The sequence below is a fragment of the Acartia tonsa genome, chromosome 1 (genome assembly GCF_053477335.1).
Source record: "Acartia tonsa isolate MP-2025a chromosome 1, ASM5347733v1, whole genome shotgun sequence".
NCBI lineage: Eukaryota > Metazoa > Arthropoda > Copepoda > Calanoida > Acartiidae > Acartia > Acartia tonsa.
The window spans coordinates 53,428,819-53,454,743 of NC_137260.1; the positions used below are offsets into that span (position 1 = coordinate 53,428,819).

At 30.8% G+C, this 25,925-nt stretch overlaps 1 protein-coding gene across 1 annotated transcript; it reads left to right on the top strand.

Annotated features, from left to right (window-relative positions):
• Positions 1 to 25,039, top strand: LOC145331311 (limbic system-associated membrane protein-like). The gene is made up of 18 exons (XM_080175932.1): positions 1 to 93; positions 4,621 to 4,665; positions 5,631 to 5,688; positions 7,645 to 7,705; positions 9,548 to 9,627; positions 10,132 to 10,196; positions 10,591 to 10,669; positions 13,673 to 13,756; positions 15,888 to 15,966; positions 16,648 to 16,719; positions 17,280 to 17,404; positions 19,860 to 19,996; positions 20,365 to 20,492; positions 20,964 to 21,028; positions 21,407 to 21,482; positions 21,976 to 22,057; positions 23,213 to 23,373; positions 24,222 to 25,039. The coding sequence occupies exons 1-18, from the start codon at positions 21 to 23 to the stop codon at positions 24,321 to 24,323; spliced, it is 1,572 nt and encodes a 523-aa protein (XP_080032058.1). The 5' UTR covers positions 1 to 20; the 3' UTR covers positions 24,324 to 25,039.
• Positions 25,040 to 25,925: the final 886 nt, after the last annotated feature.

Consider the following 25,925-nt stretch of genomic DNA (forward strand, 5'->3'; position numbering starts at 1 on the left):
TATTAGTTATAGGATTAGAAATGATAGTACATGATCACAAATTATTTATTGTTATAATTCCAATCATAATGCTTGATATTTCCACAGGAGAAGGTAACATATTCTAGTTTTTTTTGTAGCGAAGTCGTTCTATAATTCACTTTGTCAGTCCGTAACGCTATGGGGGAAATGTGATTTTTTCGGCGGCTATTTAATATAGTTATTATAGAGGGAGGGAGGTGACAAAGGAATGTAAATTACACTCGTATAATCCAAAGTTTTAACATAAAAACATAAACATACTTATTTGGGCATTAAAATTTAAACAAAGTCATAAAATCAAAAAATATGAGATACAAATACAATAAAATGACTATAACAGTAAACAACCTAAATCTTAAGCAGTTATAGAACCTAGGTAGTATTTTTTAAAGTGTTCTCATCGGTTGGCTTAAAAACTTTAGGAACTTTTAATAAATCTTGGTTGGTCCAAACATTTCAGCAAATTATTATAATCAACAGATGGGTTAATATTGTTTATCATAATTAGAGATATACATCAATTTTTAACTAATTGTCTTATCCCTTAAGATCCCTGCATGTATAAGATAATGTTAAATTGTTGTGAAGAATATAAATATGTATCTACACAATTCATATAAATGTTGGAGCATAAATTTTATAAAGTATTCTATAACTTTATTAGCAAGTGTCCACAAGGGCGTAATGGTGTACTTTGATAAAGGGAAAGCAGATGAATTCAATCGTTCTGTATATTTTGAACATTTCATAATAGATGTGTATCTTATTTCTAAAGTCATCTAGATTTGTAAACTATTTATAAATTAAATCTTTCATAAAGATTCTTGTAACTATAAGGTATCTTATTGCATTGCATTGGTTTAATTTTTCTTTTAAATCTTAATTTCTAAAATTATTTATAAATGATCAGTATGGCATAGTATAAAAATGTCTCATAACAGCTTTGATGCTTTAGATTATGTCAACCTAATATTTTTTTTTGTTTGAAATATATGTCAATTAGTTAAAAAAAATCAAGTGGAAGATTATAGTTTTTAGTATATTTAACAGAATTGAATACAATTTTAGGATTAAGATTATTTTTGTTTTAAGATTTTTTTATATTCAAAGGTCATTAAATCAAAGGGCTAGTTCTCTTCAATGAAAAATACATGAATTTAAAAATTTGGTTTAAATAACTTTTCTTTTATTTATGAACATTTCAATAATTTATGAAAGTCGCTTGTTTGGGATGTTCTTAACCTTGTTTCATTGTGTTTGAAAATTAGGGTGCTAATATCTAACCATTCCATATTACACCCATGAGGTGTTTAAGTGTGAGTGTTAAGGATATAAAGATAAGTCTATGATTAAAAATATAGTTGAGTTTTGTAGCATAATATTAGATCAACACATACATATATATATTTATACACCCCTGTTTCCCTGGGTGTAGATGTATGGTGTAGAATATTAGATCAACACCTATATATATATTTATACTCCCCTGTATCCCTGGGTGTGGGTGTATGGTGTAGAATAATAGATCAACACCTACCTACATATATATTTATACTCCCCTGTATCCCTGGGTGTGGGTGTATGGAGTAAAATAATAGATCAACACCTACCTACATATATATTTATACATCCCTGTATCCCTGGGTGTAGGACGTAGGTGTATGGTGTAGAAAATTAGATCAACACCTATAAATTATATATCTATACACCCCTGCATAGTGTGTATGGAGTAGAATAATAGATCAACACTTACATATATATATTTACACACCCCTGTATCCCTGGGTGTGGGTGTATGGTGTAGAATATTAGATCAACACCTATATATATATTTATACACCCCTGTATCCCTGGGTGTGGGTGTATGGTGTAGAATAATAGATCAACACTTACATACATATTTATACACCCCTGTATCCCTGGGTGTGGGTGTATGGTGTAGAATATTAGATCAACAACTCAGAACATTTATTATCTCTCCTAACTTCAAAGGGATTTAAACTTATTCAACAAAATTACTTCTAGCCAAACGTTTAAGACTTTTATTGTTTCAGTTTATTATATTTTTCCTATTTAGTTTTATGTATTATTTTTCTAATAGCGAAGCTTCTTTATAACATGGAATATTAGTGCGTCATATTCATTAGCTCAAATTAAATTTGAGGGCCAAGTATTATGATTATTTTTCAAGCGCAGTTTTTCTAAATGTAGGTCTGTCCGTATGTCCATAACGGTTAGCTAATATTGTTAATTCAGGCATAATAGAATTGTCCTATAAATTTTAAAACATGGTATAAATTTGAAAGCGTAGCATTTATTTATGATCATGACAATAAGGTCTGTATGTTCTATTCAAACGTAGAGCTTTTTTGATAACAAATATGTTAAATATAAAACACACAATTATCCAATTAGATGATTTTTTTCGAATGTTGATTCCTAGCACGAATAGGCATAAAAGAATCATCTCTAAAATCATTCCTTTCTATGATTTATTTAGCAAATTTTTGTAAATCAATATTATACAAACTTTTGGGGAGTGTAAAAATTTAATTTTGTGTACGGTTTGATCACCCCTTCCAACTGCCAAAACGTGTGCGCGTATTATATTACATTCATATTAGTTACTTATAGATAATCAAATGGTATTGTGTTTATGTCATATTATATGTGCGCGAAAAATTCCGATAATATTCATTTGTCACAATTATAATCAATATATCAGCCGCACATAAACACAGACAAATATTCAATAATTTTAATTTTTTCAATTATGGAATATACTTCTGTATTTTTTAACCCAAATTCAATAATCTCCATAAATGAAAGAATAGACATCGTCTACTAGTTATTTTCGTATTTTAATATTCTTATATTTTAGTTGTTTAAGTTTGAAATCAATTAGACGTAATATCACCCAAAAATAACATAAAATTTATGCACAGACAAACTTTTCAAGGCACCATCATAAACTATAGAAAATAACATTTCTCACTTAAACTTATTGACAGACAGACGGACATACAAAGAATTGGAATTTTAGATGAGTTTCGCTACTACGAGGGGATAATATTTATGTATATTATTGAATATACCTTCTTATAAAGAAGAAAAAGAAAATACCGGTTGCTTTCCCACAAGTCGCCAGTTGAGCACTGATAACCCCCCCCCCCCCTATTTTTAAAAATAAATTAAAAATAACTGGGGAGTCCTTTTTTCCAATTTCCAAAATAAACTAACTTAACCTTAGTTATAAACAAACAAAAACTACCCCCCTCCCTTATTTACATTGTTTTTAAAAAAAAGGGGGAGGGGGGTATCAGTGCTTAAGAGGGAACTTTGTGTGATATCACCAAATATTGAATGTAAGGAAAGGGAAATTTATGTAAATGATATGTTTCTGGCCACAAGAATTTAGGAAGGAAGGGGACAATGGACTGTTATTTTCACTAGTCCCCAAAGTTTTAACATAACTTTTTTCTTATTCGTTGGCTTGATAACTTTGGGGACTTTTATTGATATTTGATTGGTTGGTTCATTGGAGTGTTCAAACGTTTTAAGCACTAATTGAAATTTACAGAAGAAGTAATTTTGTTTATGATCATTGGAGATACACATCAACTTATCGGCCATTGTCCTATCCCTGGCAAGAATGTTAGAGCACATTCTCACAACAAAGTCAGATCATTATGTCGGGGACAGGGAATTTAATACACTTTAATCATATAAGGTTTTAAGGAAATAAATAACATAAAAAGGAGGTATTGAATGATTTTAAAACGATTTTTTTTTAAATTGTAGATTTTTATAATTAACTTAACGATCTTTAAATATTGTATTAAAATTAGAATAAACACTAGAGGGAGAAAGGGTTAAATAACTGTATCTTCCCATCGCAACCGCCTTGTGCAACCTTTCTATTGGGTTATTGAAAATCAACCAATGGTGTCGCTGATATTAACACAGCCAAGTAGCAGAAAATAATTTAGAAGCAGACGAAAGAGGTCTTTGAAAAAGGAAGGGCGGTAGTTGTCTGTATATACATCTATACTATAGATCTGTTGTATTGAAAATTGGCCTGTGAAAAACATATGTACATATTAATTAAACCCTTTGTTTTAGTCAAACTGATTAAAATTGGGCTCTTATTTAATAAAGAAGATGTTGGAGGATTTCAAAACTATTTTTTTAAATTTTAGATTTTTTATTATTAACTTTATTAGAAATGGCATTAGAAATAGCCGGCGAAATCAAAATTAACATACACATAAATTAAACCCTTTGTTTAAGTCAAACCGATTAAAATTGTCAGTGATAATACGAGAACTTCTGTGTTTAAAAGGAAATATTATTGCTTGAATCTTACTCCAGATATTTATGTTATCTAATAAAATGAAACTCGCAGTGGGCAAAAATATTAAAACAACACTTTCACCCCTTTACCCGACCTCCTCCCCTCCTATTGACCAAGAAGAAAGTTCCATGTTAGCAACCTAAGTTGACGATAACTTTTCCTCTGTCATAATATCCACGAATATTCTATATCCATTTGTAATTAACATAACTTCGCTACTAATAATCATAATTTTATTATTCTAGAAGAAGACAAACAGCTTAGAATAGTTGGGGAAGAAAAACTACACAAGGAACATTCAATATATTTATAAAACAATTTACAGATATTTTTGTACATGAAATTGTCTTAACGTATGTCTATTTTACAAGAACTTTTACCTTAAAGAGGACTATGGTTTTTTTTATATTGGTGGATTTAAACAAAAATGATGGCATCTTGACTTCAACAAACTGTTTGGAAAAATGCACTTTTGATGTTTTTTCTGTGGTTCAATAGTTCGTTCTAGGTATAAGAAAGTTTAAAATATAAGAAAACATTAGTAACATGTCCTAATTAGTAATTTAATTCATTGAAAACATCTGCAAAATTCTGCCTTTAGTAAATGCTTTTATTTGAATAATATTTTTTTTCTAAGCTCAGTCCCTAGCCATTAGAGGGAGGGGGGTTAAGCAGGTCAAAAAAATAGCCTAAAACCATCCCAAGATATATTCATAAAGCTCCTCTGAAAAGTACATTCAATTCAGTCTAGCGCTTATGAAATCTTTACCTTTTGAAAAAATAATATGTTTACTTTATGTTAAAGAATTATAGTTTAAAATAATGAAATGTTCCAAGATAAAATGGTTAAACTATGTTGCTAAAATTTTATGTACTTATTTAAATTCAGAATTCATATGCACAGTTCTCCAAATTCCATAAAATATAGTCCAAATAAAATGCCCTTAAAATTAATTTTCTAAAAAAAAGAAGGATTCTTTACGATACTAGCAATGTATGTTAAAAATTAAACAGACTTTAATTTTATTTTCACTTCAATCAACTTTAAACTTCCAAAAAAAACTGCACCTTTTCCCCCTTTTCAAATTTGATTAACAAAATAAAAACATACTTTACAACTGATTTGGGACTGAAAAAAAATCCCAAAATTTTTTTTTCCTGTTCTAGACCATATTGTATTTGTACGTTAGGTATGCATTTGTTTAAAAGTTGTTGAATATATTGAATGTAACCTTGTTGTGTGTGTGTGTGGTTCAGGTGGCCACAGGATCTGAACTTTACCTGGAGTGTCCTCTTCCTATGATAGTCAGAAGGTAAGCTTGTTGTGTGTGTGTATGGTTCAGGTGGCGACAGGATCTGAACTTTACCTGGAGTGTCTTCTACCTATGATTGATAGAAGGTAAGCTTGTTGTGTGTATATGGTTCAGGGGGCCACAGGATCTGAACTTTACCTGGAGTGTCTTCTACCTATGATTGATAGAAGGTAAGCTTGTTGTGTGTGTATGGTTCAGGGGGCCACAGGATCTGAACTTTACCTGGAGTGTTCTCTACCTATGATTGTTAGAAGGTAAGCTTGTTGTGTGTGTATGGTTCAGGTGGCCACAGGATCTGAACTTTACCTGGAGTGTCCTCTTTCTATGATAGTCAGAAGGTAAGCTTGTTGTGTGTGTATGGTTCAGGTGGTTACAGGATCTGAACTTTACCTGGAGTGTTCAAATTGATCAATATCAGCTGGATTAAAACCAGTTCTATGCCATAATGATGAAAATATGTATCGACCTATCAGGGCTAACAAAACTGGTTTAAATTTTATAATTGTTTACTATTATATCCGCGGAAAGCTGTCTATAAAACGATGCGATAAATCTATTTAAAATTATTTTCTAGATTTATAAAATCAATTCTTCTTTCAATGGATGCCGTATTTTTGCAATCTAGGTACAATAAATTCATGTAAAAATAAACCTTGTGTGTAGTGTACCTATAAGGCGTCACTGTAAAGGAGAAACATATTAGTTAAGAAAATTGCGAGATCCTTTGTTACAGACACACAGATAAATAGACTGACATCCTGTTATTTTTATAAAAAAAGCACACAATATTCTACCTTGATTTTATAACTAAATTGCATTATAAACCTAATTTTTTTGGTTCATAGTATTTATTATATCTATATTAATTAGTTAATAATAAGCATAAGTTTTGTAGAGTTTCATCTGAAGGATGCTTCTTCTTCTTATACAAGAAGGTCATTCTACAAATATATAAACTTTTACCTAAGTCAATAATTTTTATCCCAGGGAAAGATATACAAAATATTGGATATTAGTGTGTCCCACATCCAATATAACTTTTTCAGAGCAAGGCTACTCTATAATTCTTGTATTTTCTTTAGCTAAATGCACTTTTTGTCTACATGTTGATGTTTAAAAAAGTTATTATTGAATTTCAATTTGTAAACAAAATTTATTTTAACATACATACATATATATTCAAATTTTAATTATAAAATACTTTAAATAATATTCGCTTTTTGGAAGTTTAATTCTTATTTATTACAAAAAGAAGAAAATTTCAAAAAGAGTAAAAAATGAATTGCGTTTACAATTTTAGAGTTGTGTCTCTTGGACATGATTTTCCTTGCTTATTTCCAAAAGAAGAATCTATTGTTTAAGGACTGTTAGAATATATTTATGTGAAACAAAATTATATGGACACTACAATACAAAATTATTTATTATTGTATATATTTTGTGACCTATGTGAAACTTCCCAAAACAGAGAACTTAATTAATTCTGTGGTGAACGGACAAAACATAAAAACCATTACTACTTTATATAGTAGAAATAGTGTTTATGCCCCTAGGAACCTCAAGGGTGGGTTGTCGGTCCCCTTTAAAGAAGAAAAAGTAAATCTAATTTTGGGAGGGTATTTTTCCATGAACCTATAAGAATCTCCTCTGTATGTGAGAACCATATCCGTTCAGCGGTCACACACACATCCAGTTATTTTAATAAGAATAAGTAATTCCAGTATAACTACGAATCCGATTAATATCCGTTGGATTAAAACCGGTTCTACTTCACAGTCGTACCAAAAATCGTGTATAGCATCGTATTATAGACAATTTTCCACGAATATCAAAATAAAATAGAAATAGTTCCAGGTCTGTTAGCGTAGACCTCCGGCCCCTCGGGATTAACAAATCTTATAATTTTGATTTTAATATCCGCGAAAAGCTGTGTATATTACGATTTAACTATTCTAGGCCTGGAACAATAATGTTATGGAGAAAAGGTGACAGAGTTCTTACAGCTGGAGATATAAAGGTTATTATATTTTTATCAGCGAAGCCATCTAATATTATGAATATCCACCTGTCTGTCCATAAGGAAAAAGGATAAGAGGATGAATACTCACCCCCTTTTCATGGTAAAATACTACTTCCCCATCCCTAAATTTTTAAAGAAAATTTAGCAGACGAAAATCAAAAGCCGCCCAGGGCTTTTTGTATGTCAATCATAAACAATAATGTGAATAAAAAGAAAAGCGATATTTAGCAAACAGCCATGGGCGGTCAGAATCAGCTGAATGTTTATTATGAAAAAAATGTCCCCCTTTTTAGAAATGAAAGGATTCATCTTTCATGCACAAATTTTTTAAAATAAAAATAAATTCTTTGTAATTTTTAATTAAAACATTAAAACGACAATATCTAAAAGTAAAAAGTAAAAAAAAATATTTTTTTAGATGTTGTTATTTTAGTATTTTTTATATTTAATAACAAAATTTTCTTTTTATTTTTAATTTAAATATTATATTCTAATTATTAAAACTTTACATATTAATTTTGTAATCCTCCCATTTGAAAAGTGGTGGAATAGCAATAAAATTTAGCGCGGCAACCGCGCTAATTAGGCCCCTGGGCCCACTGCCTATTTTCGTCTTCTACTTGCTTTAATTCCTCTCTTTTATTTTTTTCTCTATGTGTCTGTCTGAATATTTTAGAGAGCGTGTAATATCTTTATTTCAAAATTAGCTTAAACCAGTCTTTTATAGGCTTTTGGCTTTTATAATACAATACAAATTACCAATGATAGGCCAGTATACATTTATATTGACCAATGGTAAATTGTATACTTGCCTATCATTGCATTGCATCATTTGCATTGTATGACGTCATTTTTATTGGGCACTATAAGCTGCTTCGCTTCATTACTTATTGATGATGTAATATAGCTTGTTAAGATTTAGTCTAGAAGAAAAAAACATTATCTAAGTATAAAAAGTAAAAAGAAGGTGTCTTAACTTTTATTTTAATAGCTAGTCGGTGTTTTTCGTAAGTAGTAGGCGTAAAATTATCCATAGAATTCAGATATGCAATCGGTTTTTTTTGTAGACCTCTTATTTTTTAAGTAATCTAAGTTTTTTTAAAATTAAATTGGTTTTAAGGTACTAAAACGCAATAACAAAAAGAAGAAAATGGCCATTATGAACAAAAATAGTAAGATCTTTAATTTGACACCTTACTTTTTGAATTCTGTTAGGTAATTATTGAAAAATCGATTTTTTCATTCTAAAAGTATATATAACGCCTATTTCTTAACACTCTGTGATAATATATTTAAGTTGAAAGTTTTTATTCTCGTGGGTTCAAAAAAATAGATTTTTTCAATAATTACTCAACAGAATTAAAAAAGTAAAGTGTCAAATTAAAGATCTTACTATATTTGTTCATAATGGCAATTTTCTTCTTTTTTTTGTTGCGTTTTAGTACCTTAAAACATACTTATTTTTTTATAAAAAAAAATTAAATTACTTTTTAAAAAAGAGGTCTACAAAAAAAACGATTGCATATCTGAATTCTATGGAAAATTTTACATCTACTACTTACTAAAAACACCGACTAGCTATAAAAATAAAAGTTAAGACGCCTTCTTTAAGTGTAAATGATAATGCTTGAAGAAGTTAAATATCAAAATATTAGGCAAAATATTGATAAAATGTGTATGAATTTATCTATATAAAAAATAATAATAAAATGCATGGATCTTAAAGATTTTTAGATGTTTCATTTATAAAAATATTACGAACTTAGAACAGGAATCATTAAGGAGTTTTTACGCTGGTAGGATGATTCTATTCATAGATAGTAATAAATATAATTATAGGTACGGCGAGATTCTCGACTGCATCTGATGGGAAACAACCTTCGAATTGACAGCATTGGAATTCATGATGGTGGAAAATATAGGAAATAATCCATTATTTTATAAACATTGACCCCTGCCCCCCCCCCCCTTTTTTCAATTTAAGGTTAATGATAAGTCATCCTCATGGACTTTCAACAAAGCTAGTCTCCTAAAAAGGGGACAAATTTAAAAACATTTGGCGGAAGTATCCCGATAGTCATATTTCCTTTAAATATGACGTCATCCTCCTCTGTCTTCCTTCTCTAACTTTCAACCCTAACTTGTATCGCACTTGTCGCGTTATTAGGGAATTTTTTTTAAAAAGTTCGTACTTAAATTATGCGTTTTCTTATCTGAGAGAAACACACAGAAATATTTAAATACCTGAAGTAAAACATGGAAAAGGGAAGCAATCAATCATTTAATTCATAAATAATAGTGCTTACTTCGCAGAAAATAGCCTAAAATGTAACCCATTTCATGTGTCAATCTTTCCTGAAAAGGACAAACCAATATTTTGAATATATCCTAAACATCTTCAAAATAAGGGATGATTTGAAATTTAGTTGTGAGGCCGAGGTGGAAGCAACTGAACCATTAGCTGTAGTTCATATTGTTGAAATATTAGGTAGGTTCTTTTTACTTATTATTTATATACTTTTAGTATAATAAATGGTTTAAGAGAGGTCTTGCTTGATGTATTGCTATTCGCCGCGCATCTAGTGTTTGTATTTCCAGGGTATGGCGTACTATTATAGCGTCTGGCCTGTCATATCTAGTGTTTGACGTAATTTATTTTATTACTCGTGGCCAATAGACTTGAGTATGAAACAACAACAAAAAAAACAGTATGTCTAAGCACTGGTTTTAATCCAGCTCAAAGCGACACATCACATTATAATAAAGGAAAAGGTTTTAGTGATTTTAGTCTATTTTTCTGCCCTTTCATATCCCTTAAAATATAGATCCCCTAGATGCTAGGGGCGCAGCCGTTAGTATTTTTTCATTTGACTTACTTTTAGTGCCACCCACAGTTAAAACAGAACCAAAAAGCGGAGAAATAACTGTCAGAGAAGGAACTAGTGTTTCTATCAAGTGCATGTAAGTAGCCATTTTTTATAAAAACCAAACGAATAGATGATAAACCTTTGAAAATATTTTAATGCATTTAAATAGGAACACAGTAAAAGTGTCTGACTGATTATGACGTAACAAAAAAAAATTAGCCAATGAGAGGCCACTATAAATTTTACCATTGGTCAATAATGGCCTCTCATTGGCTAATTTTTTTTGTTACGTCATAATCAGTCAGACACTTTTACTGTGTTCCAATAGATGGAACTAGTGTTTTTATAAAATGCTTGTGAGTAGATCTTTCAGACCCCCAAATGGATAATTTTACCAATTATCAAGCTTTTTTTTCAAAGAAAGCAAGGTTTGTAGGATAAAGACAAAGTTAGGAAGAGAAGGAACCAGTTTTTATAGCCAATGCATTTAAGTAGGCGATTCTCTAGTGTTCCTATAAAGTTCATGTAAGTAGCAACATTTAGATCCCACAGGTTTTTTATGAATAATAATCCTATTAAACCCTAACAGGGTTAATTAGAATACGGCAAAGTTAGGTTTGAGTAGAAACAAATTTTTTTTCTTTGACAAATAAATAGCAGCAGGCATTTGAATCCCTACCGGAATATTTCTTCACCTTTTAAAACCTCGCAGGGATAGATTTTTTAAAGAACAAGGATGACAACATCCATAAAAGCGAAGCTCTGAAATGGAAGGACAAACGGACATTAACGGTTGTATAGTGTCTGAACTGAATAATCAGAATATAGATGTATAAGAGTCGAAGCAAAATTTTAAGTAAATTTGTTGAAAAACTGCTTGAAACAGGATAATGTTTATGGACATACTTACATTTTTGGGACTTGATTATAGAGTGGCTTCGCTTATGATATATGTACTTTGTTGTCCCAGGAATCAGTATACCAAAAATCAGATCAATCGGATAACTAGATCACATAAAAGTTTGTTATTAAAAAAGTAAAAAAATCATCATGTTTAAAATGGACGTACGGACATTCTTGTAGTGATTAGAGAGTTGCTACGCTTTCTAAATCGTACCTATCTACTATAGGAATCACCATGCAAAGTTTGAAATCAATAGGACAATTCTAACATGCCTAAATTAACGAAAAAAGCTATCCGTTACGGACGAACGGACCCTAATTATCGAAAAGCTTCGCTTTTAAAAATTAATGCAAAAGAGGAATCTAGGTTTTCTATTAAATTTATGTAATTAGCCATATCCCAGTCATTTATAATTCATATCACATTATCCCCACAGGGTTAATGTGATATGAATTATAAATGACTGACATAAAGAAACTATTGTTTGCATCAAAAATATAAAATACAGTTAATTAGGGAGATGCGGAAAGTGTCATGTATAACGTCATAAAAATACGTCTAAATCCATCTCTTTCTTAGGGGTTTTCTTTCCCACTTCTCCTATCTTTCTTCCTTTTTTGACGTATTTTTATGACGTCACACATGACCTTTCCGAAACTCCTTATTTAGGATGTTTCAAAAACTAATAAAAATTCAATGTGCTGAATTTTAATTTCCAAATGTGTACGCAGTTTCCGCGGTGTCTCCTCATCCTATCTCAATATTTAGTACTAGCTAAAAAAGCTTCAAACTTCCAAAAAAAAATTAAAATTTAATTTTTGAATGTATTGGAAATCAAAATTCAGCACATCAAAAATTCATATTGTTAATAATATTAAAATGACATAATGTTATCGAATGTACTACACAAACTTTAAGTGTTTTTTTCCCTCCACTAATCTCATAGATTTTCAACTTTCAACCAAGCACACACTCTAATATCACGCTGCCCCTTAACAAAATTAAGAATTCTTTGAATTGCAACAATGTTTAAATGGGAGTTTTAAAGTTTTTAAACAAATCCGTCCATAAAATTTGTAATGTTTTATTTAGAATTCTATCTTAATCTTTTTTTCACTTTTCACGATAGCAGAATATTTTGATTTAGAAACCTTAAATTTTAAGTTATCAGACGATTTACCTCAAATTAATAATGCACCACAAACAATCTGCTTGATGCTTATTTTAGGTTAGATTAGGTTAAGTAAAAGATATAAAAGCCCTGCAAGGATTGTACCCCATAGTTGTCCTTCACACTAACAAAAATATACTTTCTTTCAGAGATATATAATCAGAAAGGGTTCAACGGTAAAAAGAGGTATTAGTGAAAGTCCCTATCATTTTTCTGAAATATTTTTTTACATTTCTTTTTCCTTTTTTTAAACTTCAAAAGGTCCAACGCTTTGAAAGCTTCCAAATGTAAACAATGAAATTCTTGATTGTATTGGGGAAAGTAGTGAGATAGTTTCACATACTTTGCTTTGATTTACGAGGGAACATTATCTTAAACAATATTTCCATATAACAATGTAACACGTTTGCTTATGCTTTTTACAAATATTATATACAAGAAGTAATAACCACAGAATTTGGGGTGTTAAAGTATATTAAACTAGTTGCATCGTACCTAGACTCTAGGGGAGGTTAGGAAAAAAGCCTAAAACTATTTATGAAATTAAAAATTACAACCAAGTCAGAGCAGCAATTTTCAAGATCTTTAGCTTCAGACCAAAATATCTTACTGCTTGATATAAAAGCTAGTGAGTAAATCATACAAATTAAATGACTGTCCAGTAAGAGACCAGGTTTTATCCTGTTTTACAAAGAGTAAGCAGGTGGGATAGGTCATATATATATAGGATATATGAAAGGAAGAAAAAATCCCCCATCTCCCTAATTTTTTCTTTTTCATTAAGTTTCGGACCTTAAGCTTAAGAGGATCTTAGAGGCTAAAAGCGATGCCACTAAATTAAAAAAACAGTACCATGCTAAAGCTAATAAGAAAAATTTTATTTTAACATTGAAGTACTAAAAACCTAGTTTATGTAAACAGTGTTACAAACATTATTTAATTCGTTAAAATATTAATCTAAAGACCTGTTAGGCTAAATTTTTAGAAATATTACTCAAAAAATCTAATATGTTTATTTTTAGAGCAAATGGAAATCCCTCTCCGACAGTGAAATGGAGCCGCAACGGAGTAACGTTAAAACCTGACCGTCTACTGCATGGAGGAAGGTAAAATACAGATATTATAATTTAATAAACCTCCAAGGTGGGGGGAATAAAGGTATATTTACCCCCCCCCCCCCCCCTCAAACTTTGAAACCCATCATTTTACCCCCCCCCCCTAAATTAAATAAAACATCTTAGATTACCCTCCTCAAACCTTTAAAATATCTCATTTTACATTCCTCAAAAAAGCTTGGACGTAGCGAAGCACAAAAAAATCATGTATGGACAAACAGACAAAGTGAGTTTTATAACAGATGCTCAGTTGTTATAAAAAAAAAACAAAAAAAAGATGGAAATAAAGCATTGAATAAAATAATAAAATATAGTATTTATTTAATGTATTTTGAAGTATGATTGGCGTTAGTACAGGGAATCTATACCAAAAAAATTCTGCTGTGTCTTAAAAACATTTCCACCATGTATTGCGTTGCGGAAGGACCGACGTACTGACAGACAGACAAAACGAATCATAAAAAATCTGCAGTTAGGATATAAGAATACACTTTATTTAGAGCACAATTTTGACATAGATCAAATTAACGGCAACTCTTTTACAACTAAATCAAATTGGGCCTATATAAACATCAAACATAAACTTTTCAAAAAGAAAACTTTCATGACACGCCTAAATTGGGCGCAACCACGCCTGAACATCTTGATATCTTTTACTTTTATCTTTTTATTCATATATCTATACACCATAAACTTTAATATGCGAGTGTGTGTGTGTGTGTGCGTGTGTGTGTATGTGTATGTGTGTGAGTAAGGGTGTGTTTATAAATTCCATTAAAACTTTAAAAGTCAAAAGTTGAATATGTATTTAACAGTTGAGCAGCTTAAAAGTAGTGTCATATATTAAAATGTCAATCCTAAAATAATGTTTTGCTGTTTCTTTAAATCTAACCCATATATCATATTAATAAACAGTATCATTTGCTCAGAGATAAAAAACAGTACACCCCCATTTAGTAAATTTTGGTGGAATTGTTTGGGCACTGCTAGTTTGATCAACCCAAACAAGGTTTAATATGATTTTAAGCCATCAATTGGGAGGACGTGTTTATCAAACTAGAATAATTAACAGTTGATTATAAATCCCAGCATTTACAATAAAAATTAAGATAGTTAATGAAGGAGGATTAGATTAAACTATTTGTAGAAAGAGTGAAAGTTAACTTTTATATTCAGAAGTTAAAGATCTTAAAAACTAATAAATAAAGAAATATTTTCAACTGCCTAACTATATAAAGTGTGTTCCAATGTATGAAAGTACTAGGATGTGTGTGTGTACTCAAGTTACAAAGATACATAGATAGAATAATAAGAAGTTTATTCACAATTGGTTTTTAACACCTAAAAGCACCTCATCTGTGGGTACTATAAAAAAGCTGGTTTGCTAATCGATACTCCATTTTTAATTTTCAAATTAAAAAAAAAACTTTCCAGGTCCTTCAAAAAAGCTTCACTGTATAGTAGAACAATATAAGTTGTACGTTTAGCAGCTACACCTCTAGTAACTCATGACTCTTTTTTTCAAAGGAGCAGAGAAGGACGAAATAGACTAAAACCATCCAAAAAATTAAATCTAAAAATAAGATATCCTAAAATCACTCGAAATCATCGAAATCTTAAGCTTATACAAACACACCAAAAACCATACTATTTTATTCAATAGAACAGGGAGAAAATTTACAGAGGGTATTCAATTTGTATACAGTTTACATATCCATGTATCCATGCTTGAATATGAAAAGCGGGTCATGAGATTAATTTTAAAGCTTCACAAAAGAGATGAAAAGGTTTAGAAAATATTAAAATAATAATAACAAGAAAAACATTAACCATGGGTACAAATTTGTTTATTGCTACATAACTCTCCCTATAGCTTACTTCTTATGCCAAACAATAATTGTATAGATTGTATAGATGTATCATGGCAGATTAGACTCTTTTCGTCTGCTAGCAAATTGTTTTTTTTTCTTTTGTAATTTTTCAAATTTACTTTAGTTTGTTCAGACTTGTACATTTATATTCTGCTTATTCAGTTTAGATACTCTAAAAGAGTCAATGTTCGTTTATCCTACCGTTTCAGAGCTGTGCTTTTTATGCATGTTGTCATTATTGTTTTGCTTAGGATTGAGATGGCAAATAATGGAATGAGCCTGACCCTTCACAACGCACACAGAAATCACTCTGGACTATATGTTTGCTCGGTAAGATCTTTTAAACGGCGCCAATAATTTATTCAATTTTAATTATATTTGACGCAACAAATTGACTTTGGTTCTCCAAAGTGGCTTGTCGAGCACAGACTTTGAGTGTATGTTGTTGTTTTTTACTTTAGTTCAGGTTAGGTTAGGTTTACATGGATACAGGATTAGAGTCCTGCATATTTAGACTGAAGGGCCTGCTCTGGGTTAGGGCCTACCAATTGGTTAGACTTAATGATAAACTAACAGTACCCCCTCATTATATGAAGAATATATATCAAAACAAGGAAGCTTTATGAAGTGTCTAAAAAAATTAGCCATGTGACGTCATAAAAATGAGGAATTATCCATCTCTTTTCCTTTCCCACTTCTCCTCTCATCCCTCATTTCTATGATGTGACATGGCTCACTAGGCACTTTTAGGATAGCACTAAACTTGCAGACATACACATTACACAAAGACCTCGTTTACTCTTACATAAGGATAAAATTTTATGGTGCTAAACTCATAGATTTTAAAAAATAATTTGAAAAGAAAATAACCATAATAATTTTATAAATTTTAAATAATATAAAATGATTAAAATATAGAATTGTTGAAGTACCTTAAATTTAAATTTTAATTATATTTAAAAATTAATTAATTATATTTAAATAAAAATTAATTATATTTAATTAATTTAGGCGAGTAATGGAGTTGGAAAAGAATCTTTCGGAAGAATAAATCTGCTAGTTTTCTATTCACCTGTTATAAAGGTATATTATGTCCATTAGGATTTCAGTAATATAAATATTTTTCATATAAAAAATGATAAGTATTAGGTAAACGATTTGTCATTAAATTAATTTTGAGCATTTATCCTACAAAATGCCATATGCATCATTTATTTGTTGTTAATTTAACATTAGCAAAACATTTGATATCGTCCGCTCATGCTTTTCTACTTAATTTACTTTTGTATTATACAAATTTAAATGTTGTAATTTTATTTTCTCGTATTCATTCGAATCCGGTGGATAGGAACCGGTTCTCATCCATGCGAAAAAACTATGTCTAGCATCGTATTATATCCAGCTTTCTATGAATATAAAAATGTACAATCATAAGATTAAAACCAGTTTATAATACGATGCGAGAAATAACTATTATCCAATTTTGTTTCCTAAATTATATTACCATCTTATTTAAAGTATTATTAAAAATTTTTAAAAAGGATTAATTTTTGTGCAGTCGCTAAAATCTATTGTAATATTTCCTTACTACTGAAAATACTTTATTTTAAATCCATTTCAAATTAAGCACAACTATATTACAGGTATCAGAGCTAATTGTAGAAGGAGGGACAGGTTACAGGAAACAAATCACGTGCACAGTCAATTCAGAACCTAAACCTGAAGTTAAATGGTTTAAGAACAGCATTCCTATACGAGTTGGGGAAAGGTAAAACATTCTAATTTCTTATATTAATATTCTTTTACGAATCAGTATCTTTGTTATAAACTTGTCATTCAAATATAGTTCCAAATTTTTAGAAAGATATCAAATCAGATTAAAATGTGTAAAATATAATTGAATTAGTTATTCTTTAAATATTTTTTAAAAATAAACATTTTTTATGTGTTTTTTATATGCTTTTTGTTATTTATTTTAATTCTTTAAGAAGCAAAAAATCTTAGTCTAGTTTAGTTGACAAGAGTTTTATTTTTATTTTATTAATGAACATAGATTTTGAATCATGGAAAGAAAACGAAGTAGCGGGTTTCGTGGCATTTTCGCAGTAGCTTTTCTCCTATTTCTAGCCCCTGGGGGCCAATTTCCTAACCCTGAAAATTAGGGTTGGGCCGGATATTTTTTTGGCCGGATACCGGATATCGGATATCCGGCTTATTTCAAATGCCGGATATCCAGTATCCGGCCGGATATCCGGCGTTGGCCGGATATCCGGCAAATATCCGGTTATCCGGCTAAATGACCGGATATCCGGCCGGATAACCGGCCAAATTACTACATATTAAAGTATCAAAAAAGGATATAGTCCCTTTCGTGGCAACGCACCTTAAGGGGCGATTCGTTGTATTTTTAAAATTGCTTTTAATAGGTTATTTTAGGTTAGGTTAGGTTATTTTTGGTAAGGTGATTTCCCCGCAGGGTTAGGCAATTGGCCCCGCAAGGATAGAGTCCCCCACGAGAGGCTAGAAATAGGAGATAGGCTACTGTGAAAATGCGAATAATCGCTCCTTAAGGGGCGTTGCCACGAAAGGGACTATACCCGCAAAAAAAATTTCTTCATAAACTGGTGTTTTATATTATACTAGCGGCTGCGTCCCTAGTATCTAGGGAAATTAGAAGGGACATGAAAGTGCAGAAAAATAACTTAAAACCTTACAACGACTTTTTTTTATAAAAATTAAACAGCCTAAAACCACCACTATAAGAAGCTTCACTCTAAAGGAGAACCATATCGGTTCAGCGGTTATCGAGATCCTTCGCTACAGACAAAAAAGCTTAGCAAATCAATCTAATTAACTATTACTACTCTCAATCTGTAATATCAATCCCTAACGGTTGGAGGATGGGCGGGGAGGTGGCGTTGAATGCCTGCCCCTCCCCCCTCTGATTTTTTCTATCCCATTTTCTGTGTATAAAAGGTAGAGGGCTATAACTGAGTGACTTTCGAAATATGGGTATGACACATAACTGAGAGTTGAAATTTTTTTAATACCTCCTTCCTGGCGGGCACAGGATACCAGCAAATCTGGTAAGGTCATTCAGATAAAAAGTAAAAATATTTTTTTACTTAAACAAAGCATTTTAAAATATAAAATATCCCATAGTCGTACATCCTCATATGTAATATAGGTGTTCAAGTCGATTTCATGTTCCAGGTATAATCCTGCAAGTCCTGATTCTCCAGGTCTCCAGATATCTTTAAACGGTTCCTGTGACCGCAAATTTTTACTTGAAGATTTCAAATTTTAAACTTAGGCTTTTTTATATATTTTCATGACATATTACAATTTCATAAAATCCGTTGCCGTTTACCAGCCAATCGTCGGTTTGAGGCTGGCAGCTGCCAAGTACTGCTGCCACCGCCAAAATTTATGTTTTTAGATTTCTAATGTAAAATTTACATAAAGATAAAAATATTCAGAAAAAAATTGTTCTACTAGCTTCAATAATAAAAAAATTAAAGCCATTTAAAATTTAAAAAAAAACAGAGATTTTTGTTGTAAAATATAAAAGACTAGCGGCTTCGCCCCTAGCCTCTAGGGGCTTTGCCCCAAGAGGTGATTAAAAAAATTAAGGCGAAATTCGTTAAAGGACCAAGGAAATCTTCTACAAAACCTAAAGAACCTAGGAAATCTTCTACAAAACCTAAAGAACCTAGGAAATCTTCTGCAAAACCTAAAGAACCTAGGAAATCTTCTACAAAACCTAAAGAACCTAGGAAATCTTCAGCAAAAAAAAAAAAAAAAAAAAAAAAATGGGGGGGGGATTTTTTGTTTTTGGGGGGGTTGGGGGTGTCCCACCCCCCAAGAAAATAGCTTAAAACCACCACAGGACCAATAGAAATATACCCTGAAGAGTAGAATCCAATCGGTTCAGTGGTTACCGAGATCTTAAGGGACAGACAGACAGACAGACGGACAGACGGACAGACGGACAGACATCAAGCTACTTTGTATTATAGATTATATTGTAAAAGATTATATTGCCGGATATCCGGTCGGATAGTTTTAATATCCGGTATCCGGCCGGATATTGAAAATGGCCGGATATCCGGCCGGATATCCGGCCACACCGGATATCCAGCCCAACCCTAGTGAAAATACGACGGAACCCGGTACTTCGTTTTCTTTCCATTATCCTAGATTTTTACTAATTTTGAATATAGTTTAAGGTATAACATCCGGCAGAGTGGTCCAGACCACCATCTCATTGTCAAAAAAGTTGGAGAGGAAGATTTTGCAAATTACACCTGTTCTGCCACCAACAGTTTGGGAAAAACTGAAACTATTATTCAATTAAAAGGTAAAAAATCTAGTTTTGTTATTGCATGATATCGACCATGAGCAAAAAAAGACTTAATAAAAAAAAGTAAGGTATTACGGTATTTTTAAATTTAAAAAAAATAAGGAAGGTACATTGGTACAAGCTTATACCAACAACGAATTTAAATTGGAAAAAATCACTAAACCTATGCAGCTGTCGTTGGAGGTCAATACTCAGTAAACTTGACGACCTCTACATCTGCCCCCCCCCCCCCCCCCCAATATTATTTTAGAATTATTTCGCTTGTTGGTTATACCTTATTTCTGGTTGCATTCAGTCCAAAAATAAAATGCAGCCGTTTATTTTGTTGAACTGCGGTTGTCAACAAAGTCTGTTTAATATTACAGGCAACCCTAGCAGACCTGAGTTCGATACCCGCGTACAGAGAAACCAAGATGGCAGCTACAAGTTACAATGGTTCACTACCAGTCATGAGAGGATTCTGGAATACAGACTTCTCTACAGACTTGTTACGGTAAGTATTAATTTAATAACAATATAATGTATGTAAATACAGGGACGTCCAAGCTTTTTTGAGGGGGGAGAGTTAATTTTACACCCACTCATAAAAAATACCCTGAATGACATCTAAGATAAGGGTTTCAAAGATTTTGGGGGGAGGGTAGTCTAAATTTTTAAATTCTTGAGGGGTGAAATGAGGGGTTTTAAAGTTTTTTGGGGATAAGTGCCCCTTTACCACCACCTTTTCCTCTCATAGACGTCTATGTCTGGGGGTAAGATTTACATAGCAATTGCAAATGATTGCAAATGATTTGTAAAAAAAAATTAAAACCTCTAAATTATACCGTACTTGTGTTTTTATAGTACATGCTACTTTTTAAATTCAGTATTAATAAGACAGGATAACGTATAGACTTGTTTATTATTGATTATTATTTCATTCAAAACATTATTTTTGTGTAAGTTAATGACTTTCTTTCTATAGAGAGCAGAGCCAATAGATGCCAAACAAGATGCAAATTTACCATGGAGTACAATTGTCATCAATAGGTAAGAGTTATAATTGCTGTGCTACTCATTTGCATAATTTTCCTTGTTATAATCATTTTAAATATTAGCAATAAGACGCCGCTTACTATGTTGAAAAATTGATTTTAATTTAGTAAGGTTTTTTCTGAAGCTTAAGATTTCGGGAAATGCTTTTCAAAATTGCAATTTTTAGGGAAGCTTTATAAATGTTTTGTGATGGTTTTATGTTATTTTCTGACTATTTTGTGCAAATAAAAAAATCAAAAAGATGGATTGTCTGTTTTAGAAACGGTTTAGACACATCAACTTGAATTTTAAAGTTATAATATGATTTCAATAAAGTTTTCACGCGGCTGCCGAGCTCTGATATAAAGTACCTAAATATTTTTTGTTTTTCAGACCTGACAGTGTAAGCGAACCACGACAAACACAAACATTTATTCTTGAAGGTCTACGAGATAATTCTCCATATCAAGTAAGCACGTTATTTAATCTATAATTTGAATTGTTGATTAATCAGTGACTCAGTCGTTTTTACGAAGCTTTATATTGTGCCTATAAAAGAATTACTTCATACAATACAAATGACCAATGATAGGCCAATACAAAAATTAAATTACCAATGACAGGCCAGTATATATTCTAATTGACCAATGGTAGGCCAGTATGATGTCATTTTTTTATAGAAATTATAAAAAGTTCCATTTTGCATTAAAAAAATTTCCTGGTGGAATGTTTGATGGAAAGTAGTTTCTTTTTAAATAAAATTTTTAGAAATAATATATTTTAAGTTTAAATATTTACTGGCTTTAAAATTTTTTTTAGGTAATACACGTTAAAACAGTTTACCAATTTTACAATGTTTTTTTGCTTACTGCTATGTTGCAAAAATGCTATATTTCATCAATTGTTACTCAGTATAGGAAAATCAAAGTTTTTAGCAATTTTATTAAATTATTTACTTTTAGGCAAAAGTTATGTCTCGGAATAAATTTGGTTGGTCTGATTTCAGTGAAATTGTCTCATTCACAACTAATTATATCATCTCAGGTGTCATTTATCATAACTTTATCTAGATAGATAGTTAGGGACAGATAGAGATAGTGGGAGAGTGGTGGTACCCTCCCCCAAACTAGTTATTAACTTTTCCAGGATCAACCGTATCGGTTCAGTGGTTAGCGAGATACTTTGGCATTCACACACAGACAGAAACACAGACAGAGATACTTTTACTTTATTCAAAGGATAACCAACCCCTTTCATAAATCGTCGGTTAACAAATCACATAATTATTGCTAACAGATAGACCAACCGACAATTTATAATCTAGAAGAGACTCAAATCTATTGAAACTCTGTTTCCATTTTTTCACACACTATGAAAAGTTTTGAATTATAGTTTTGCATAAGTTGATACAGACGCGTCGTTTAGTTAATTTAGTTTAGTAATTCATTTCCTACACTAATACAAACTTACATTCTTGTTACATTATTAAGTGAAAAAGCTTAATCGATTTTCTTTCATTTCTAATCGTTTACAATTTTGTTTTTTTTATGATAATTATAATAACTTTGCAGCAACTTAAAATTATAATTCATAATCATATTGTGTATAACCAAACATTGTAAAATCCAACTCATACTGTCTGTATAGTTCATTTCTGATGTCTGATGGCAAGGAGGCAATATAGTCGATACCTTGTTTTTCTCCATGGCCCTTGCTTTTATTCTTTATTTTGTGAAACGTTGAAAATGTTACATTTGTTACTACCTGTAACCCTAACAAATCATGAGTTTATTGTAAAGAAGTTTTATTAATCATATTTCCTTGATTATCCTTGAACAAATGATTATTAACGACTCGGGCAGCAAGGAAATTTCCACTAAATTTCCAATAATAATGGCGAAAACGCATAAAAGCTTTAACTAGATTGTACAAAATTGGGTTAGATTCTGGAATAATTTTATCAATTTACCCAATGAATCATTTGCTTTAAGACCTTTTAAGAAAATGCTAACTTTAAGACTAATAAGAAATTCTTGTAAGTACCCCTTTCTTGTTCGTTACATAAATAGTAAACTAGTCCTATTGTGTGTCAAGGCACTCCCAATATGATTATTGTCAGCTAGCATAATACATGTTTAAAATTTAAAACAAAATTATTTATTATCTAAATTCTCATATTAAGAAAACATTTACTTATAGACCCTTGGATTCCAGACATATTCAAGCCAGCAATACATCATCGAACAGAGGAAGTGGAGAGGGAGACAATCAGAAAAGCCGGTTCCAACAGTGGGGAGCAAACCGGTTTAGGGAAGGGTACTGTTCGTACAACAGAGTTTACTTTTCCTAACCTGAACCAGGCATAGCAAACTATAGAATAATGAGGACAGTTTTGTATTTACAATGAGCAAAATAAATGTGGGAAAATTTTGCTTGTCAGATATATAAAATGGGAGTTTTATGAGTTTATTTTTTTTATTGCCAAACATATTCTAATTAAATCGCCTGTTGGATACAATGAGTACACCATTTCACAACAAATTGATAAAAATCCCAAATCCCCAACTTTTATATAAGCTATCATAAGTAAGTAAAAGACAAATTAGATTAAATTTTAAATTTTGAATTAATCTATGCCCAACTATATTAAACTACCTATATTTCACATAGACCATAATCTTTATACGCAATTTAAGACAGTTTGACTTTTGTAAAGCATTTGATATTCATTAAATTACTTCAGTGTAAAACTCAGTTACTGACTTTTTATCTATGACGGTTGTAATATAATTTTTCTCTTTCCTCTCCTAAATGTTCACTAGCTACCAAATGCAGAATTTATAAATGAATTAGGGTGAAGATTAATTTCATTGTCAAATCCATAACTTTTTACTTACTAATACTTAAGACCAGGGAAAAGAGAATGTGATTCTGACAAACAATTCGAAGTGAAAATTTCCCCTCACCCCCTTCCCTTTTTTCTCCCCTTTTTACCCCCTTCCCTTTCAGTTACATCAAAAAAAAAAGTTTTACACCAACTTTACGCTAACAAAATATTTAATTTTTTGCAATTTCAAATGGAATTAATTGGCTGAATAGCAGACACTGCCTAACACAAATAATTATTTGGCCCTTTTTTTTCGCTTAATACTATGATTTTTTAAATTGGCTATCTGTCAACTTATCTATAGTTCCTCTATCTCACCAGGCCATGATCAGTGCAACAGCGGACATAATTAACCAATCACAGACTATCATTCTTCTATTATGCAACTTTAGTATTTTATATTTATATCCATTTTCTATTTAATCTATTAGTTTATTAGTTAGGAAGACAGAAGAAATTATTTAATTGTTAAATAGTTGGGTAGATGAAAAAACTTTATATTCTAAATAAACAATCTCCATCTATTAAGGTTTCATAAAGAAAACTAAGATTGTTTTATAAAAATAACATATTTTTCATCTGCCCGACTGCGTAAGGGATATATCAATGAAAAAAAATTTTAAACGAGGTACAAATGTATTAACAAATTTTTGTGTTTTTTTCATGTGTTAAGTTTTAATATTTCTTTTTTATTCTTCAAATTGTTATTAATAATTAAATTTTTATTATGTGTATTTTTTGTTAAGTATAAATGAACTAAAAATCTACCCTAAAAGAGGATTTTTTTTCCTTTTTAAACAAAAGTAAAATTAATGTATTGTTATAATAATAACTTAAAGATTTGTTTTAAAATCTGACATAACCTAAATCATTCTTTTTTTCAGATAGGCGACCGAAAAAGAGTTGTCTTAATTTAAAAATATTACATTATTTCCTTCATTTAAGAAGTAATGTTAGTTTTTTAAGGCTAGATATTAACTTTTTAACAACGGGAAAACCTTTCATATTTAAATAAAGGAAATAAGAATAATATTTTTTAATTAAGGCTTTTTTTGCATTATTAATAATGTCATATAAATAGATATTTGTTACATATCATTATTTCTTTCTAATAATCCAAAATATATCTATATCCAATCTACATGAATTTATCATTTATTGTTTGTTATATTTTGATTGTTCTTTTGAATATTAAGAATTCTCTTACAGTCCAAATAATAAATGTATACGTATTAAGTATAGATGTAAAACCCAGACAACTATCTAACCCAAGAGATTGGGACCATTTTCGTCTGTCTGCGAATTTTTTTCTGCCCCTTTTAGTATCTCTGAGGCTATTGGTTGATATTCAAAGACCTAATTGAGAGTCGGTACAGGGTCCCCACCCCGTGGTAGTTACATATAGCTCGTGCGCCCTTTGTACTTTTACTTATGTCTCGAAATAAAACAAAAATCATATCCAACAGGGTGAAATCGAAAAATGTTTAGAATGTTTAAAGGCTTATTAAAAATCTAACAACAGTTTTACTAATAACATATCAGTAAAGTGTTATTTATTGAAATTTAGGCAAAATTTATGCATTAAATATCTAAAAAGAAAAAAAAGCCAATAGTAGATCAAAGTAAAGTATAAAAACTTACAGTTTTTTTCAAGTTTTTCTCGTTTGATAGCTGTAGAACTTCGTGTAACTTGTAATGTAAGATCTGATGTTAAAGTGCCATGGTCAAACGGACGTGTGGACAGACAAAATTCGAGTAATTTTGCTGCCGAAGCAGATTTCAATTATGACAAAAAATAAAATAGAAACTTGCATTAAATCATTGGAAAAACATTATGAAAGGGAAATGAGTTAATAAATGTGAATAACTGTAAAGGAGGAAATATTGATCAACTTGTTGTAATCAGGGATATAAGAGATACAGCAATAGAAGATATTAGTTTATAATTCTGAATAATTATTGGGGGGGGGGGGGGGAGTATTGATCAACTTGTTGTAATCAAAGATTTAAGAGATGCAGCTACAG